This window comes from Struthio camelus, chromosome 9 (assembly GCF_040807025.1).
Source record: "Struthio camelus isolate bStrCam1 chromosome 9, bStrCam1.hap1, whole genome shotgun sequence".
In the NCBI taxonomy this organism is placed as follows: domain Eukaryota; kingdom Metazoa; phylum Chordata; class Aves; order Struthioniformes; family Struthionidae; genus Struthio; species Struthio camelus.
The window spans coordinates 21,586,163-21,605,841 of NC_090950.1; the positions used below are offsets into that span (position 1 = coordinate 21,586,163).

Below are 19,679 nucleotides of genomic sequence, written 5' to 3' on the forward strand. Positions count from 1 at the left end.
AACTTTAAGTCCCTTTTCAGGCTTATTCTATGCAATAGCCTCTTTCTTACTTGATATCAGACTATGTCCTGCACAACGCCTCTCTTGCTGTACCGGCTGTATAAAGAGGTGGAATTCTGCAATCACCAGCTGAGACTTTCATGAGGTGCTACAAAATTCATTTCATCTTTGGTGAACGTTAAAGCAGCACGCTGTCAAAGCTAGATAAAGAAACCCCCTAGGAAAGCGAACAATGGGAGAAAAGGGTCTGTTTGGATTCCTGGGGGACTAAACGTTAAACCAAACAGCTGTGGTTTTCCTGGTCATCTGTTCTTCCAGCAGATCAGTTGTGGTATAGCGCCTGCAAGCTATATCTGTGCCGGCTTAGTTAATGGGCCTCTTGCACTGAGGAAGTGATCTAGTAACTTTCGCAAAATAAAAGAGCTTTTGAAAGTGGAAGCACAGGGCTGTGCAGACTCCTCCTGTCATTGCTGCAGACATACGCTGTGCATCACAGAGCATACGTAGGCTTGTGCTGCTCTGCCAAAGTCCTCTGTGGAACTGAGCTATCTTGCTGGATTGCAGCCCCCTGGACTGAAAGTTTATGACTCTAGGATGTTCTTTTCCACCTGTCTTGGCGTTGAGCATGAAGTCCATCTATACACAGCTGAAAATTCTTGCTGTTTAAAGGGAGATGTTTGCTCTAAAAATGCCATTTTTCTCTCTCTCTCCTGAATATTTGGTATCATTGCTTGTCTGCACCTCCCCTGTGGTAAGATGTGCAGAACCTTTTCGGCTGCTTGGCTGTACTGCCGTTTTGACTCCCTTTCCCCGTCCCTTAGAGTTTCCAGGGAGCCCAAAGGGCTTTAGGTGAGGTTGTGTTTTCTAACTTGACTACTAAAACCAGCTACAAGCTGAATGTATGTTGTAGGCTTCACCCCACCCACCTTGCTTCCTCAGAGCAGTCCTTGTTCCCTTCTTGCTGCATGATGTGTTGTAAGGGAAGAGAGCTGAGATCCTGCAGAAATAAATTCAGTTTAAGAATTTGGATGGGCTGTCAAATCATGCCTTTTGGCCTTGTTTAGGTAGGCAAGAGTAAGAGCATGCGTGAAAGTGGTTTAAAAAACAAAACAAAAAAACCCTACCACGCCCAAAATGCATTGTCCTTTTGCAAGAGGTGAACGTCAGGCAGTGCTTGATCTGACCTAGCGTGCATTGACAGAGCAGATCATCGCTTAGATCTTAAACCAATTTTACATTAATGTGAGCAGGCACAGCAACAACATCAAAACCACAAAAGCATTGAAACAATGAAAACAAAGCATGGTGTGAATAGCGTAGAGAGCATGGCGAAGGCTAGGAGAGCTTGCCAGAGTCAAATTATAGAATAATTAAATAACATTGTTCGAGTTGAACTGTTGCCACTGATAACAGTTTCTCAGCTTCCGGAGGGAGAAAAGGGGAAGCTTGTATTCTTAAGAGGATCTGTGTTCATCTCTGCTGGAAGGAAAATGAAGCTAAAGTAATTATTCTGTTGTGGATTTTTTCCCTGCTTTTCTTGTCTCTAACAGTTTTTTTTTTTTTTAACTGTTTGTCTTAGATGCCAAAAGTCCAGTACAAGTCCAACTGCAAGCCATCTACGTTCGCCTATCCCCCACCTCTTGAGGTACCAAAGGAAAAGGAGAAAGAAAAGGTATTTGGGTTAGCTTTCTGTGTCGCATAGACTAACCCTTTCTCCTTCCTAGTATAAACATTGACTTTGATGGCACTAACTGGGAATTTAAAGGGCAAGATTAAAATTGGCAGGCACTATTGTCTCTGAAGGAGAACTCTAGCTTTTTTTTCTTGCTGGGCCTGGGACTCTTGCTGATCATGGCATACAACTGCTGTGCTAGTGAGTGGCTGGAACGTCCCTTGTCTCCACTGGTCAAGCAGAAGCATTGATTAAAAGCATGTACCGTCTTTGTGCAGCACCTAGCACAGTGGGTCTCTGCCTGTGACTTGCGCTCCAAAGTGCTACCCCAATACAAACATTGAGAGCATTAGGGGAAACACGTCTCACGTAGTCCCACATGGAAAGGCAGAAACGTACCTGGTCCAGGGGCAGTGGGACCATGTGCTAGAATATGAGTTGTCAGGCCCATGGATCACAGGGAAGGGTAAGTGTGGAACTGAGAATATCTAGGTGTAGAAGAGGAAGAGATGAGAGCTGTTGGATGACTAGCAGGACAACAGTGGAATCAATTTGTCTACTGGCTTAAAGATGGTAGAAGCTGTCAAGCAGACCATGGCAGCAGCCCCTAGGGAGCAATTGCAGCAGTGGAGGCCTCACGCAACGTCATGCTAGTGAATGACATTGTGTGAAAATTGTAAATCATTTTATCAGAGTTGAATGCTAGGCAAGAGGAATTTCCGAATGGCCGAGGAACACAGAAATGAACTCTGATGAAAGGCAAAGCTAGCTGCTCACAGCTGCGCTCTCGCCTTTGGAGTAGGACATGAATTGAACAAATCCCTTCTCTTTCACTCCCCTGACCAGAATTAAAACACGCCATGAGACCGCGTTTAGCCTAGAAAGTGTTGCTAGCAACCTGACAAATACTGTGCTCCCTGTCCCTCTGAGAAAGTTACTGCCTTACAGATATAGTTACTATGGACAGAGACGTGCTTTCTGGGAGAGGGGCCTGCCAAATTCTTGTATTCAAGCAACCTTGCTGAATGTTGCTTCTGGTAGTTTCTGGCTCAGAAGTACCAAAGCTTTTCACCTCCATAGGGCATTTTTTAAGTCTGTGAGAAACATAGCTGTTTGATTAGGACAGTGGAATAGCTTTAGGTCATTAGGAAGAGTAGCCATATCAAAGTTTCTTTTACCTTTGAGGCAGTGGCAACAGGTTGCCCCATAACAGTTCCATTCATTGTTTTGTTTAAAAACAAACAAATAAACAAATCTCATGTAGAGACCCAAACAGTAATGATTAATCTCTAAATTAGGAAGTTTGCCATCCTCTTGCGTATGTGACTGGACCCGGTCTGCGTTCATGGAGTCTGTGGTGCTGTCTGTGCTGCTTATTTGCTTCGGTGGCACTGTATTCATCTCTTAAACAGAACAGTGGGCGGGAGTGGAATTGACCTTGTTACCACCTGTGCTGAGAACTGACCTAACACCAGCTTTTCTTGGTTCCCCTGCTTGAGTGGTTGATGCACTGCATATGGTGTCACAGCTGTGCTGACTGCCTCCTCTGTTGACGTATCCAGGTTTCCACTGCTGTGCTGTCCATCACCGCAAAAGCCAAGAAGAAGGAGAAGGAGAAGGAGAAAGAGAAGAAGGAAGAGGAGAAGATGGAAGTGGTGAGTGTAAATGTCAAAACTTAACTCTGCCACCCTCTATAAATGTGGAAGGTGTGACATGAAAGCTGGTGTCCGCTTAAACCTGTCCCCGCTGTGCCACCAGCATTGCTGTCAATTTGGAGTGCAGTGTTAGCATATTTCAGTGTACTGCATGCACTGCTTAGCATCTTTCTTGTGCGTGTGCCCTCACTAAAGCAAGAGGCGTTATTATTTATGAATTCGTTATTTCTGAGAAATAAATCTCTCTTGATAATGCTAAGTAACTCACTTCCTTAAAGGCAGAAGCTTGTTTTGATGAGTGTATGTGTCTTTAACTGCATGAGCATTCCATGTTTTGTGCATTATTTTATTGTCGGTTGTTCGTGTTTCTAGACCAAGGGAATTTTATCTCTTATCCATGTACTTCTCTTATTACTATGGAAGAAGTTTAACTGATTTCATGTTGTTGGTACCTCTGGTTGACCTTCTGAAAAAGGACTCAGTAGTGTAGCACTTGCTTGGTGGTGTCTGTTTCAGCTGAGACTGCTCAAGAGTTTAAACTTTCTGCTTTTACACATGCTTAAACTCTGTTCTGAAGTGTTCCCCTTTTGGGCAGCGATTTCTTATGTGCTTTGCCCATGTATCAAAATGCAAACGTGCATCCACGCCAAGCTCAGGACCAGCTGATCTTTGAGCACAGTATCCCTCCTCAGCTCTATAGCTAAGGTGATTGCTTTGGTCCTCTGATGATTGATATCAGCTCAGAGATCTGAGGCTGGAACTTGTGTTCCTCACCTGTGAATAAAGTGTTGTCCTAGAGCAAGCTGAAATGTCTGGATAATAAACTCTCAGTGGTTGAGACAATTTGGGAAGTACTTGGTGGCTAAAATTCTTGATATAGCCTGACAAAAGACCCTCCCTTTTGTGCTTTCCTAACAGGTGCACAACTTGCACCTGTTGCAACGTATGACAGCAACTTTAAGCTTGAAATGTGTTATGCTGATAGGCTCAATAGAAACCTTTCTGATTCCACTTTTAACACCTGTATGAGAAAAGTGCTTCAGGGACTTTTTGGCCTCTTTAATTTGAAAAAGAAACAAACAGGTGGTATGTGAAGGAAGTGTGGCATAAGATCAAACTGCATGTGTAAAGGGCTTTTCTAGAGCTATTTAAGTGTTGGCCACGTTGTAGGTACAGGGTACTGTTTGAAAGGTGTTAATACTGTTGTACTGAACTGTATACAGTTGGCTCAGAAACCGAATCATGTCATGTGCGCACGGTTGAACTCTGATTGTTCTCTTAGTCCTTTATCGATGTTACCTTGTCATCAAACATTGCCTTTGCTTTCAGCTATTCTTACAGCACTATGCGCTAAGCAAAAAGTGCTGAACAGATTAATCTTTCTTTTAAGATTTTTACAGCATACAGTTAAGTAAAGGTGGCAAGAGGAAGCAACGTATTAGAAAGCATTCACATGTTGTGTCTGGATGTGTGTGCACGCTTCAGCTGTTTGAAAAGTTTTCTTAGCAGAATTGAGCAGAAAAAACAGGATAGCAAAAAGGGAGCTTGCTGCCACCTGCTGTGTTTCAGTTGAGTGTTTTGCCGTTCTACGAATGTTTTGGCGGTCTAATTGTTTTCCCATTTTTCTCATATGCCTGTTATGTGACTAGCAATCCATAGCTTCCAAGTGATGTGCACAGTGATGAGCAAAGCACAGTGCCAGAGAAGGTTCCATCTGCTGTTACAAGACGTACCATGCGTTTGGTGGTGTTCCATGCACGCCTCTCTGATCACTTCATTCCTGGCTGTTTCCATCTTTTCTGCAGTCTTTTTTGTTTGCAACTCAAAGGATGTTCCTGAGCAAGAAAGAAAGCGTGACTCATGTTCTTAAGTGTGTAAATAAGTCTGTGCTTTTCCAGCTGAGCTTTGGCCTCCAGCTCCTGAGTCAGTGGCCTAGAAGGGCTTAATTAGAATTCCCCAGGGAGTCATTATGGTTGAGCTGCTGTCAGTACCAGTAGTGTGAAATTTCAGTGACAGCTTTATAGCTGGGAAGATATCAGGACAGCTTTTGGCAATTTTCACGTGCTCAGTCCTGATACTAAAGACGCTTAAGTTGCGAACAGAAGTGGTGAGTGAGTTGACAGAGCAAGTCAAAAGGGAAGCCAGAGGTAAACTTTTCCACTACTCCCTCATGTTGAACTTCTTTTCACCTGCAGCCAAGAGTGAGGCTTTGCCTTGATGAGAGCACTCTAGATTCACATGAGCGTTGCCGGTGCTATAGCTGATAGACATGTGGTTAGCCAGTTCCTCAGCAGGAGAATGACTTCTCACCATGCTTTTGAATTACTACTGCCTGTGTTGAGAATAGCAGGTTGTAACTTACCCTCCTGAATTGTGGAAGGATAAAAGACTGCTGTTAAAACCATGCTGATGTTCTCCTTCCCCTCCACAGGATGAGACTGAGAAGAAGGATGAAAAAGAAAAGAAAAAAGAGCCTGAACCCAACTTCCAGCTGCTGGACAACCCAGCCAGAGTCATGCCTGCCCAGCTCAAAGTTCTCACCATGACAGAGAGCTGCCGATATCAGCCTTTCAAACCAGTAAGTGCCAACTTCCCAGTTGGTGCACTTCACAGAGCGTTTCCAGTGCTGGGCACGTGCACAAGAACCACAAAGTTCTGTGTGTACGTGAGAACGCCACTCAACTGGTGCATAATTGTAATGTGTTTTTAGAGGTTTGCAGCTTCACTGTTGTCATATTTGCTTTTTTAAGTCCCTTTCTTCAAATGATCAAATGCAATTCTAGCTGGGGGAAAGCCGGAGCTGCTCCAACCCTTTTCATCGTGTTAATGCTGCTTTATTTTTCTTTCTTCTGCGCTCTTCAAACACTGTGACCCAGAAACCAATCAGACAGGCTCTTGGTCTATTAATGACATCCTTGGGATCATAAAGACTGAGCCGTGATAAAAATCTTCATTCACTTGCGTTTACAGCAAGTTATAGTTTGGATTTGTCTTTTATAAGACTCTTTGTTCTGTGCTGAGGTTACTGCCCATCACACTTGCCAGGAGCACTAATGTGAAGAAAGCAGACTGACTGAGGAATTCTGTATAAGCTGTAAGGATACAAGATGTAGAGATGAAGAGCTTTGCTAAAAGAAGCTGACAGAATAAGTTGATGTTTCTAATATTGCCCTGGGCAATGTTAGAAATTAGATGACTTTCCTATCTTTTAGGATTGGTCCAGGAATAAAAGATGTTTAAGGGCTTTTCTGCTTTCTAATATGCTACTTGTACTGATCTCACATCTTTATAATGAGCTAAAAAGTTGTACAGGCTTGTTGTTAATGCAGTGAAATACATCATGACCTGTGCTGGTGTCTTGTTATTCTGCAGTGAGGTTTATACCTAAATGAAAATTGTGTTTGCATTAAACAAATGTATTATTCAGTTACACCTGACCTTAGAAAAATACCTTCATCTCCTACTAACACCGAGAAGAGGCAGCATGTGACTGTCAATTGGAGAATGAAAAAGACCTTAGCATTAGCCCAAGGGTTAACTAACTGCTCTGTGAGATGCTCCAATGTATTGTAAAACTAACAAGCTTGCTCCTTGGCTCCGAGTCTCCTGAGTCAACTTTTTTTGGCTTTTATATATAACACGCTAGACTTCCCCTTTTTGTAGGATTGTGCATGAGAAAACTGTGTTGTTCAGAAACAGTATTTCTTCTCCAGGAAAATATTTATATTTTTAAGAAATGGATTTCCTGGGACTCCATCAGTACATCGGAATTCTCTGTGCATCACTCCCTTTTGAAAAGTCTCCTTTAGCAAATCTATCAAAGGACTTTTCAGTCTCTACCCTTTAGAGAGAGGAGATGACCCAAGTGGTGTTTCAGTTGGGAAGATCTGCGATGCCATCCAGTAAACGTCCAGTCATGCAGCTGAAATGTGGATGGAGGTAGCCATTTGCTTCAGTTTTAAAAGAAAACGTGTCCTAGTACGGTCCTGTTTAGCAAGGGGCATGAAGTTTCCTTCCCTCTCCCTACAAAAAGGTTTTGCAGAGAACAGAACAGTGCTTTTTTCTTTTTTTCTGTTTTCTTTTTTCTTTTTTTCTCCTCCCCCCTTGCCCCCCCCCCCCCCCCCCCACTTCTTCAGGGGTTATGGTGTGTAACCAAGGAGGCTCCTGAAACGGAGCTATTCTGGAGCTTTGCTCTGCCATGGGGAATGCCAGAGTAAAATGCCTCTTTGAAACTCTGTTTATAGCTTGGAATCCTGATGTGGTCAAGGCGCCGGTTCCAGCCAGGCATGATACAGCACCGCCTTTTGCACTTTGTATTTCAGTCCTGAGACATACTGATTTGCTTTAGCCTGGCAGGATGTTTGGTTGTGATCTTTGTAATTAATTCCCCTTTGTTTTATGAGGTTCTGCTAATAGGATTCCCCAGTCAGTGGAAGCTGGTGATCAGATTAGTCTCAGTTTCAGATAGCCTCCTGGGAGGTGGCTACACAGAGAGGCTTCACTAAGCTTTGTTGCCCTATAACAGCCTATGTTGCCTCACAAAGCAATTATAGTTCAATTTGTTTTCATGTGGAAAGTGCCAGATTGGGACGAGGATTCTGGATTCACAGCTAGGGTAAAGCTATGAATCCAGATTCTGTTTTTTGTTGAGCAGAGATTTAGATAATGGAAATTCAAAAGGTAGCCTCATAGGATCTGTCTGTTCCATCCACATATCAGGCAGGCATCTGGGTGGGTGTCAGAGACACTTTGCTCTCTGAAACTTCCCCTTTTTCTGGGAAAGTCACACCTTTGGCACAGACCCAGTCAGCAGAGAATCAGCGGATACAGTGCTATTTCTGATATGAAGGGTCTGTGAAGCTGGGTGTGAAGGCCACCATCAGGGAATCTTTGCTGTGACTTCTCCATCCATGAGCAGTCAGGAGAAAGGAACTACTTTGTGTTTCTCTTCCTGGATACCACTGAATAATCCTTAGCTGAACAGGCACACAAGGAAGCAGGGCTGTACGTATCACTGTATGTGGGGAAATGGATGAAGTTGGGGCTTCACTTGCTCCATTTTCTTGCAAAGATGTGAGTATGAATGGCTGGTGCCTCCACTAAGACTTTCAGAAGCCCTTGTGTGAGCGTTTGGCCTGGAAATTCAATAAGCTTGTAATGTGGGTTGCAAACTAGTGAGGAAATGTAAATTGGCATGTATCAGTCTGAGTAAATCTTTATATTAGTACCACTCCTCTTGCAACTGTTTTCATCACTACCTATACGGTAGTTGTCTGATGTAATTTGTAGTTAGCTATTGAAGACTGTCCTCTCCCTTTGGTGTGAGTTGAGAGTTCATTCCTGCTGATCAGGAATCTGAGGTGTCTCATGGCCTAGAATAACACCATGACCCTAAACATTGCACCGTGAGGCCCCAGTGAGCAGCCTTAACACTCACTGCACTTGTCTTGCAGCTTTCCATCGGCGGCATCATCATTCTGAAGGACACCAGCGAGGACATGGAGGAGCTGGTTGAACCTGTGGCAGCTCACGGTCCGAAGATTGAAGAGGAGGAGCAGGAACCTGAACCACCAGAGCCCTTTGAGTACATAGATGATTAAGACCTGAGGTACAGTGTAGTGTGCAGTCACCTTCATTAATTCCAGTGAAGGAAAAGACTCTTTGGATCAACCAAAGCATTTCCCAGTGCCCAGCATTCTTGTTTTTGCCCCTCGACTGCTTCTGTGCTAGATTCAGAAACACATGCTCTGTCCTGATTTGAAGAGTTTGGTAGCAGTAGAAACAAAGCCCCTCTTCTGGATCAGACTTGACCCAGTCGTGCCAGGCCTGGTGTCTAACCATTCAGGCTTGGCTGCTCTTGAGTAGAACCTCCGTGGGAAGAGTCAGAGCAGCATGTGTGGTCTCAGGCAACAGCTGAGCTGGGAATAATCAGCTCATGTATGATGATCCCAGAGGGGCAAGTGACTTATGTAACAAGGTTGTCATCTACTTGACCTCAGTGCGGCAGGTTTGGTCAAAAGAGAACTACCCTTCTTTCTAGAGTTGTCTTGGACTCCTAACAGTTCTTCATAGAATTTAAAGGCACCCCTGTGACGGGCACTGTGATGCTCTGAGTGCCACAGAATAATCCATGTAGATCTGTTCCAGACAGCGAATGGTGCAGTTGTCAGGTTCCTTGGTTAAAGTGCCTGAAATGCTGTGCAGGTTTCTCACTGAGAGGCAGAAACCCAGTCACTTTATTTCCAAATATGGGCTGGCATGTCCCAGTGTTCCCAAGAGCAATGACTGTGTACTTGAATTGGTGGATAGGCAGGAAAACAAACTTCTTGCTAAAAACTGTAAATGTTGCGTCAGAGGCAGACTCGGGGGTGTGTGTGTGTGTGTGGGGCCAGCCACAAGAAGCCTTAGTTAAATGCATTTGCTTTTCTGGTCTTTCTCTCCCCCTTTTCCAGGATCACATCCTCTAAAGAAGACACTATGCTTGATATCAGAGAGACAGACGTGGAGACCTTCCTATGAGATCTGCTGTTCAGTGCATGCAGCCCCCATCTGTGCTGAGCTAAAGCTGATAGTCCGTGTTTTATGGTTGAAGAACAGATATATGCTATTTAGCGTACTATTTCACAAAACCTTGTTTTCAAATAAATATATTAAAAACTCTTGACAGAAAACTTGGCTGTTTTAAAAACAAAATGGAGGAGGGGAGCCTGGCAACCCCTTCTTCTCCTCACCCCAGACCTTAGAAGTTAGACCAATTTACCCTCAGGCTTTGTCTTCCTCATCAGGCGGCTGCTCATTGGAGATGAGCATCTCCTCCCTCCAGCAAGGCTGTGACTGATTCTACTTCTCCGTAGAATAGCTGAGATCTGTGCATACTGCTGCTCTCTAACGCTTGTTTAGGCTTAGCAAAGTCACTAATTCCAAGCTGGCCCAGCCACAGCACTGATGCTACAGAGAGGGTAGGTTTCTGTGTGGAAGCAAGCTTGATTGCTGGCAAATTACCTCTGTGATGTTAACTTTGCACTGATGGTCCCTCTTGCACATGCTTGTGTTTGTATGTCAGTGCAGGGCTGACAGAAGGACTCTGGGTGTTTGTGATGGGGAAATGAAGGCATGATTCTCTGTTTCATAGGATCCCCTTTCCTTCTGTGTGCTTTCACTGCTTTCACCAAACATAATAGCTGATGTGGTCAGACAGCTAGAAATACATTACAGACCTAGATGGGATGAATCCAGACATGCAAGTTGTTACACTGATGTGCATCATTAGCCAAGGGGGAGTTTACAGTCAGGAGAATGGCATGAGCAGCTGTCAGAAGGAAAGAATGCAGCTCAGCCGTTCAGCGTCTGACCAGCTGGACCTTCACCTCTTGGGCCTGTAACGCTTCAAAGGTTGCATCACCGGCAAGTCAGACACTTCAGCCGTGGTAAGCTGTAAACCAACTGTTGGGCTAAGCTGCATCACTTGAAACAGCACTTAATGGAATGAGGTTTTTATTATATATATGTGAGAATATTTTGCTCCGTGTGAACATACCCCAGGCTCATATGTGTCTGTAATAATGCAAGACAAATCTTGCATGTAGCACCTGGCAGTTTTTCCAGCAGCTGGTTTATTTTGGTAGGCGTTACTATAGCAATAGAATAGTCTGCCTTTGTTCTCTGCAGAATTTAAGCATTACAGAGCAGAGGTACTGGACTGAAAGCCAATTTTGAGTCCTAGGCTTCAACCACAAGTTCCTGAAGTTGAAATGTTGCCCCAGTAAGGGTGCTAGTCATAGCTTGCTGTTCTCATCGTGATCCAGATATGTCCCTGTGGAGCAAAGCTGAGAATGATCCTGAAATGGCCACAGACAACTTTACTGTAGGTAAAACTGGAAAGAAAGGTAATGAGTACTCCAACCCCATGGTCGTTAAAAGCAAGACTCAGGTCTTGTGGTACAAGAAACGGAAGCTGGATGAATATACATAATACAAGTCTTTCCAGTGCTTTAATCCCTTTCAATAGGTACATGTTTCCCTTATTCCTGCATGTTTCTCTGATTCTGACCGGTGTGGTATGTGGTGTATTTCAAATAATTTGTTAATAGCACCTTGTGTCATCTTACAAAATACTGTGCAGAGGTGAGCACACTGGGAGAGGAAAAATCCTTATTTAAGGTCATTTGGCAGCCTATCGGACAGCCAGGTATTGCTAGGAGATTTGAGTCCCAAGTAGAAATGTTGTGAAAAAACAGCTTAGAGAAAGATCTAAATGATGCCTATATTGATGCCTTGGCTATGCTGTGATCAGCCTGCTTTGATTCACAGGTATTTTTGCCAAGACTTTCGACTATAATAGACGTTTGAGGGGAGCTGGTGTACTTGCTGTGCTTGCTGCGCTGTTGGTTCTCAGTACGGCAGTGGAAATCTGCATGCGCCCGTCAGTTCACACTGAGCCATGTACTGCCTGGGGCACCATCCAGAAGACTTAATTCTTGCGCAAAATGATCTTTCTTTGCCCATAAGATCACTCCTGCCTGTGGTAATGATGCCTGGGACTCTCTCGGTACAAGCAAACGCAAAATCCTCTAATTGCCCTGAACTGATTTCTGAGGCGCTATTCTGGGACTGTGGTAAGGTTATGCTCAGGTAGTTAGATTTTTTAGAGGAACTTTTGGTGGCTGGCAGGGAAAAATGCCATGTGTGTTGGGCTGGGACACCTGGGAGAAAAGCCTGGGAATTGGCCTGTCTGTTCACGCTTCCCCAATTCTGCTGCTTATTGCATTTCATCTTCACTGTGTAAACGCAAGTAGGAATTGTGTGGTTTGGGAGTGACACTTCAGAGATCGTACGCAGAAAAATATCCGCTGTCTTGGCTTTCTCTCCAGGGTGCTCAGCGTTTTTCTGCTCAGGAAAATGTCAACAGCTACACAGCGATCTTGGAAAGAAGCCTAGGAAAGGGCTGGAGAGGGGCTGGAGGAGCACTGAGATGGCTGCTGGTTAAAGGGCAAAGCAAATCAATTAGCTGGGTGCCCTGGTAGTGTGAAAGAGAAACGGTGATGTCCACACCTCAAATCTGATGCATTACTCTGGGCTGAGGGAGGCAGGGAGTGGGAGGGGGATGCTCCGTGGGTTGGGTAGGATAAACATGAGGAGCGTTTCCTAGCAAGTATAAATTGACCTTTGCTGGAGGGCTGATGATTGAGAAGTCCTTCTTTTCTTGGAGGAAGCATGCATATTAAGTGTTCTCCAGGGGTTTTCAGCCTTGTTTGCCTCTCTCTTTGGAGAGAAGGCTGATCACCGGACAAGCAGCTAGTTGGTTCATTAGACACAGCAGCTGGTGTGTTGGCATTGGTAGACAAGATTTCCCTTCTGTGACTCGTCTTTCCTCCACAGCAAGTTTAAGACTTTGTGATGCGAAATGGTGCGTCCTACCTATGAAATGGTCCATTAAAGGGGGTTATTTCTAACCCCTGCATATTTCTTTGGTTTATCAGTAAGGCTTGCTGAGGTTGCTGCTCCACGACTGCCTGAGGTACGACACCATAACTTGCTGAGGTGCTGTGCCTTTGCAGAATTGCCAAGGTGTGACTTGCAACATTTGGAAAATGCCAACTTGCGACTTTGTAAAATTGCTAGGAAGGCTCTAGGGGACAAAAAAAAAAAAAAAACCAACATAGGAAGACTTCATAAAAACCTCAGGAGAGGTAAATTAAACCTCTAGAAAAACTCTAGAACAATTTCCAGGGAATGCCCAGAAAACCTCTGGAAGTCTTTTTATAAAGGCAGAAGACGTCCTCCAGGTGGGTGGGCTCTGGGAAGGTCCTAGCGTAGCTGCTGTCACTGACTTGCTGCTTCCAAATGTGTCAAGTGAGGAACATCTCCTGGGTCCTAGATGAGGCTGTCCTGCCATCTCCACCTTGTGGATCGGCCCTGCTTGCTGCTCCTCACTTTGTGGCACTTCCCATAACAGATGCCAAGGGCTTGCTTTCCACAGCTCCGGCCTCTCTAGCGGTGTGTCCATCAGAGCGAGACAATGTCCATCAAGGGAAGCACCAAACATCAACAGAAGCACCCACTGGAGCTGGGATAAAGCCTACAGGGATGGGTGCTCCCCTGGGGTAAGCTACAGGGCTTCACCAGTTTCCATGGGGATCGATGGGGCTGATCACTTTAGGACCAGCTTGGTGCCCTATTCAGGGGATGGAGGTGACCAGTGGCTTTCTGATCCCAGGTTGGTGTCTGTGTAGGGGGAGCTTGGGAAGTCTCCCTGCTGCTTTAAATAATGTCATTTAGACACAGTGACTCATTAGAGCTGGTTTCTTAGGAAGTGCTATTCTCCTGGGTCTGTTGGGGGATGCTGGGAAGGAACCTGCCCTGGGGTGTTTGCCAGGGGCTAATTAGGGCCGAATGCTCCTGGGTTTGCCAGAGGGAGAGGCAGATGATGCAGGAAGCATGTTTACCGTCCCTCCTGACTAATGGGCCTCATTCCCCTTAACCCTGATGAAAAATAAATCACTTCAAGAGCGTGCAACTTCTGACGGATCCCGACGTCTCTCAGGGAGGCCCTGGACCTGTCCTTCATCGCCCATTTTCTCCAGTTAGCTCAGAGAAAAATACTCTGCTTGGCAACATGCTGGCAAAAGAAGCGGGGATGGAGAAGCCTGGGGTAACGCTCCCAGGGCAAGGGGTCTTGGAGGGAGAGGGCTGACCTCGCAGCCTGCCCCACTGGCATTCCTCCACCCTGATGGGTGCTCACCAGGTCGTTCTCCCGTGTCTCCCCGTAGGAGCGGTGCCGCCCTCTCTATCTCTCCCCTTCCTTCCAGGGCCAGGCAAAGCTCTTCCTCCTCGCTGCTCAATGTGAAGGTTGGGCGCCGCTGATAACAATGGCAGCGATGGCCATTTATCTGCCTGTATCCTGGACGCTGGAGCGCCCCCACCCTCGTCCCTGCACCCTGGCCTGCCCAGATCCTGGCCTGCCCTGGGTGCTGGCAGTGACGGGGATAGCAGTTCAGCTCTGGGCTGGTGTCAGTTCTGTGGCGTTGCTGGGATGGGGGTGTGGAGGAGTGCTGAAACTGCAGGTCTGCGCAAGGCCTGCAGCATTTTCTTGCAACCCCTAGTGAGACCGGAGACCTTCACCCGAGGGTGTTGATGTGTTCCCTTGGGTGTCTTCGTGCACCATGTGTCCTGGAGGGGCTTGTTACATGGGAGCAAGATTCTTGGCTCCCTCAGGGAAAGATGTATGGTTTTGGTGGGGCCAGTGTTTCTCTGGCACTGGTGGGATTGGGATGGCCCCGTGCTTTGTGCCTCAGAGGTGGAGAAGCTGCCCCAACCCCTGGTGCTCGCTTTCAGCTTGAGTTGGCTCGACTTGGCCTCTGAAATCCTGTACTGTGTAGACAAATAGCCTGGCTGGCAGGATCCCAGGGCTGGAGTTTTGCTTGGAGGTCCGTATTGTAGTTCCTGGCATCGGCTGCACAACTAAAGCCCTTTGCTGGTGATGGTTAAGAAAAATACTGCGCACGTACTCAGATAAGCCATCTCTTCCGGCTCTCCAGCGAGCAGGGGAATCGGTGTTACCCACATGTTATAGAGAGGTGACACGAGGAAAATCCTATTTTCACCCAAGTCCTTTGGAGGTGGGCTATTGAGAGGCTGTGGGGCCCTTGGCAAGGGGTAGGCCACAAGGCTGCTGCTGGTAACATGGGACCATAAACCCCAGATGCCCTGACTGCCTGGGCTTGGTCTGAGGGATGCTGCTGCCCTACATGTGCGTGCAGGTGTGGGAGTTTAAGCGATGCCCATGCCTGCATGTTTTTGTGTTGGCCAAGCATGCACAGTGGAGGGGCTGTGTTGTAAGGCTCCAGGTGAAGTGGGACCCTCGTGGGGGACACCCTGGGGCTTGCGGCCCACAGCCTTGGTGTGCAGCCAGCAGAGGGGAAAGGGCAGGGTTGTTCAGTGACAGCAGCATCTGTGCACAAGGGTATAAATAGCTGGTCTAGTGACCCAGGGAAGAATTGCTACACAGGCAAGGTTAATTGTCAGCAGAAATTATGGGGACATTGTTCCTCCAGAGATAACCTACGAAGGAAAGAGTGTGGAGCCATTTTTTCCCCTTCAGAGTGAAGGAAAAAGACCTGAAATATTGGTGCAATGTCTTTGTTCTCGCCTTTATGCTGGCTCTGCCATTAAGTTGTTTTTCTCCATTTCTCGTCAGTGAGAACCAAGGTGGGTTAACCTTTTGTCTCCCCACCATCTCCCTTAGGGGAGAGATTAAAATAGCTCCTGTAGAACGGGACAGATTCTCTGCTTATTTTAACTTTACACAAAAATCCTTCTTAGCTTTAGCTTAAGCCTGAAAGCTTTGCAGTTTGTCCCTGCCGATGATGGGGCAGATCGCCATTGGTCCGTGTCAGCAGCGTGGGACAGGTTGCCACCGGTCTGTGTCTGTGGCAGCATTGAAGCTGGGACGAGAGAGGTGGGGCTCCCTGGGAGCATTGCTGGGATGGGGCATGTTTCTCCTGGAGACGAAGGTCTCTGTCCTGCTGTTTCTGAGCCCGTGGTTTCCCAGACTATTTTCTCAAAAACAATTTTTTTTTTGTTCTTTCTAATGGAGCATCTCTCGCTCTTCCCTCCTCCTAGCCCGCTTCCAGTTTTGGCAGGGAAGCCATGCTGTTACTGCAAGCCAAGCCTTCTTGCGAGGCAATGTTTACCTTGGTTTGGGGCTGTCCATGCTTTACGACCCATTTCCTAGAAGAACGTGCATCAGAAAGCTCAACTGTGGCCCCCTTCAGTCCCGGGCACTGAGCCTCCTTCATCCCCTCCAGGGGCAGCCCTGGCTCCGTGAAGACGGTGGGGAGGGCAGACTGGCCTGGTTTAAACACGTGCAGGAGGGTACGGCTGCATTCGTCCGCGTCTGTTAAAGCAGGTCTCCAGGCAGGAGGTGTTGCACTGCTTCCCTTCAGTTCAAGCATCATCTGAAACTGGGTTTAGTTCCTAGAGGTGGCAGTAATATGCAAAAAGGGTGAGAGGGGGATTCATTGAGGCTCTACCTCTTTATCCCCAAACCCTGAATGTATCCACCCGGAAGAAGGTACTGGGGCACAGCAGGTTTTCCCTACGCTTTCAGCAGGCAACTCCGTGGCCCGGCTGGTCTCTCTGTGGCCCGGCTGGTCTCTCTGTGGCCCGGCTGGTCTCTCTGTGGCCCGGCTGGTCTCTCTGTGGCCCGGCTGGTCTCTCTGTGGCCCGGCTGGTCTCTCTGTGGCCCGGCTGGTCTCTCTGTGGCCCGGCTGGTCAGCTCCTGTCCCAGCCTTAGGCGACCACGCAGCACCCTCTTGAGGGAGGTCTCTGCCACTAGCTGGAGAACCTGGTCAGGCTGATCCCCCCCTGGATGGCAGAGTAGTGTGAGCACTGCAGGACTCCTCCTCCCTGGCCAGCCCACGCCAGGGTGGCAGCCGCGGCATGAGAGTTTTGCAGAGGTCTGAGAAAGCTGCGTCCCCTCTCCCCGAGCAAGGGATGCAGAGGACTGATGCTTCAGGGCAGGAGGGCACTGCTGCGGAGGCCACCATATGTGCAGCACCTGACATGGCCAGCTGGGCTGCCCAGGTGGCAGCCGGATTTGGCCCAGCCTGCATCTGCGCTTGCTAGAGCTGGGGCAGGGCAATGAAGTGTCCACTCTCTTCCTCCCAGCAGCACATCCAGTGCTGTGTACTTTTTTTCACCCTGCCAAGTGGTGAAGGCGAGGAACAGCATTGTGAATATTTTTTTCTGAAAGGAAGATTTAAAACAATATTTTTCAAAAAAAAATTTTTTTTTGTTTTTTTGGCTGGCCATTTCTCTGGTCGGGGACTTTGCTTACAGGAAGTTTTTGGAGAAGGTGTGCATATAAATAGCCTGACATGGGGCTGACTGCATTCATAGCTTGGCAGCATCTAAACAAGCCCCATCCAACGGAGACAGAACAGCTTCATGAAAGCCTGATGCTGCAGAGAGGCTTTGTGGTTTCGTTGCCCCAGCTTTCCTTCCAAAAGGTCCTGGGGCTAACATTGCCCTGCTCTGCTGTGCAACTCGCTATGTGAGCAGGCATTTGAACCGCCAGGCAATTGCCCAGTCCAAGTGCAGGACCTTGCTCCAAGTGAACCTGTCTGCCCTCCTGGCCAGTCCCAGCTGGAGCCAGTCTGTGCTCCAAACCCAACCAACAATAACATGTCAGCAATGAAAAACTCAAATGACTTCTTATTTATTTGTTGTCCAAATGTTCCTTCAAAAATTGTTCACTGAAAACCCAAATTAAAATGTCTTTTGGCAACTAAAAGCTGACGTTTGACGAAGAAAACAGGATGTTTAAGCTTTGGAAAATGTTCCCCTCTTGCCTGGCTGTTTTTATTTTTATTGCAATGACCTGGAAGGGTCACCAGAAGAAGATGTTTCCTGCAAAATCTTCCCTTTGGGCACAGAAAATAGCCAGCTTTTTTAAAATCAAGCACCAGGTTACAGTCAAGTGTGGGACCGGTAGCTGGCAGTCAGCAGCCCAGCCACATTGACGCTCAGCTCCCCTGGCAGAGGTGGCAGTGACAGCGGTCCTGGAAAAAAAGCCTAAGATAGGGTCCTCCAGGCGTTAATGAATCTCCTCCCATGGGTGTGTGGGAAAGCTGAGGCACAGGCTGATTGAGCTATCTGCACAGGGCTGGGGAGCTATGGCTGAACAGGGTGCAGAACCCATCTCCTCATCTATGTCCTGCGTGTCAGATGAAGGAGCCTCCTTCAATGATGCTTTGAAGATGAGCTCTGGAGGATCTGAGCCCCTGCTCCTTTGCGCTGGTGTTACAGTAGTATTAACCCGGGGTTATCCCCTGAGCTGGTGTAAATCAGGATGTCCTCACTGACAGAGATGGAGCTGGGTCAGCAGGGATCTCCTGGGGAACTCAGTGGTGCAACGGCCTGCATGTCGCATGAGATAGAGGGGCAGGCTTATTTGGGGGGGGGGGGGGGGCTGTTGGCTCACTTGGGGCTTTGACCTGCCTGGACTTTCTCCTTGACCTGAGATGCCCTGACTCTGCCAGTTTCTCTGAGGATGGCTGACTTGAGGCACAAGCTTTGTGTCTTCCACACCCTACACCAGCCAGAGGTGGGTCAGTGCTCACCCCAAGGCAGCAATCTCCTGGAAATATTGTCTCTGCTCAAGCACCTTAGGAGCGTGGCAAAGCCTATGCAAAGCAACATTTGCACGCTAGCCTGTGTGCCCACTGGAAGGTGACTTCTGCAGAGAATAGAGAAAACAAAGAAAACAATATGACCAATACAGCAAAGCCCAGGCCTCACAGACCCTTTCCCGCTACCTTTGAACCTTAAGTTCTGTGCTAAGGTCACAATGTCAGTGAGGTTTAGCTCTTCAGAGGAGAAGGCCAGCTAGATGTATGTCGTCCTGAAGATGCAGAAAGGAGAAAATCAGCAGATAATCTCTCTCTCTCTTTCCTCATTGGCAGTGCCTAATTGTCACCAAAGTTAAACAAGAGAGAGGAAGCAGAGGATATTCTAGCTGTTACTGCAAATAATGAGGATAGCTGTAGCTGGTCTGCTCCCAAACCTTGGGATCGCTCTCTAAAAGTGTCATTTATTCCTTTAGAGTTACAGAGGGAAAGGTAACAAATCGAAGGAGGAGAGACCACCTCAGTTTTGCAAGGTGCTGGAAATGCAGCGATCTGATCGAAGCCAGTCTGTAGCGTTCGCCGTACCATCGCCTTTGTTTGGCTGGAGGAAGAACGAGCCCAGCTAGATGACTGCAAATCCAGCAGCGGTGAGCTATTTTTATAAACGGCCAGGGCCCCCGGGCAGTGCTTTCCTTCTGGCTGGGACAGTGGCCATGCTCTTCACCTGCGGAGTGCCTGGGTGTGTGCCTGCACCCATGGGCGGTAGGGTGACACCTCTCCCAACACAGCCTGTGCTGCAGCCGGTAGCGAGACCTAGCCTGACGGGAGCTGGTTGGGCCCTCCCACTCATTTGGAATGGACTAAATAACGAATAAAGTCTAGTATGGTAAAATTCAAATATATAAGGTTTAATATTGGGAACTCTCTATAGAAGCATATATAACAGAAGAAACCTTCTGCTCTTTAGCTAATAGTGTATCTACTCTTTGCATACTAAATATAGAAGTTTTGTGTATATAAGCATATTTTTTTATAAACATAAAGGCCTATGTTTAGTATACAAATCACCAAAACAAGACATTCCTGTTACCAGCTAGATTGCTTACCTAACTGACCGTTTAATAATGCTTACAGTAACTACACCACCAATGTGCATGCCAGTTGTTAAAATAATAGAGAGCAATAAGCATACCACTTAATGACTAGAATATAAATTTTCCAGCA

General features: G+C 47.0%; 1 protein-coding gene across 1 annotated transcript in view; it reads left to right on the forward strand.

The window, feature by feature from the left end:
• PSMD1 (proteasome 26S subunit, non-ATPase 1) overlaps positions 1-9,987 on the forward strand; it is an 82,982-nt gene extending 72,995 nt beyond the window's left edge. Inside the window, exons 21-25 of the mRNA XM_068955082.1 lie at positions 1,580-1,672; positions 3,235-3,327; positions 5,759-5,905; positions 8,781-8,935; positions 9,780-9,987. Of these exons, the coding sequence (XP_068811183.1) occupies positions 1,580-1,672; positions 3,235-3,327; positions 5,759-5,905; positions 8,781-8,927 (480 nt within the window). The 3' untranslated portion in view covers positions 8,928-8,935; positions 9,780-9,987. The remainder of the gene's footprint in view (positions 1-1,579; positions 1,673-3,234; positions 3,328-5,758; positions 5,906-8,780; positions 8,936-9,779) is intronic.
• Positions 9,988-19,679: the final 9,692 nt, after the last annotated feature.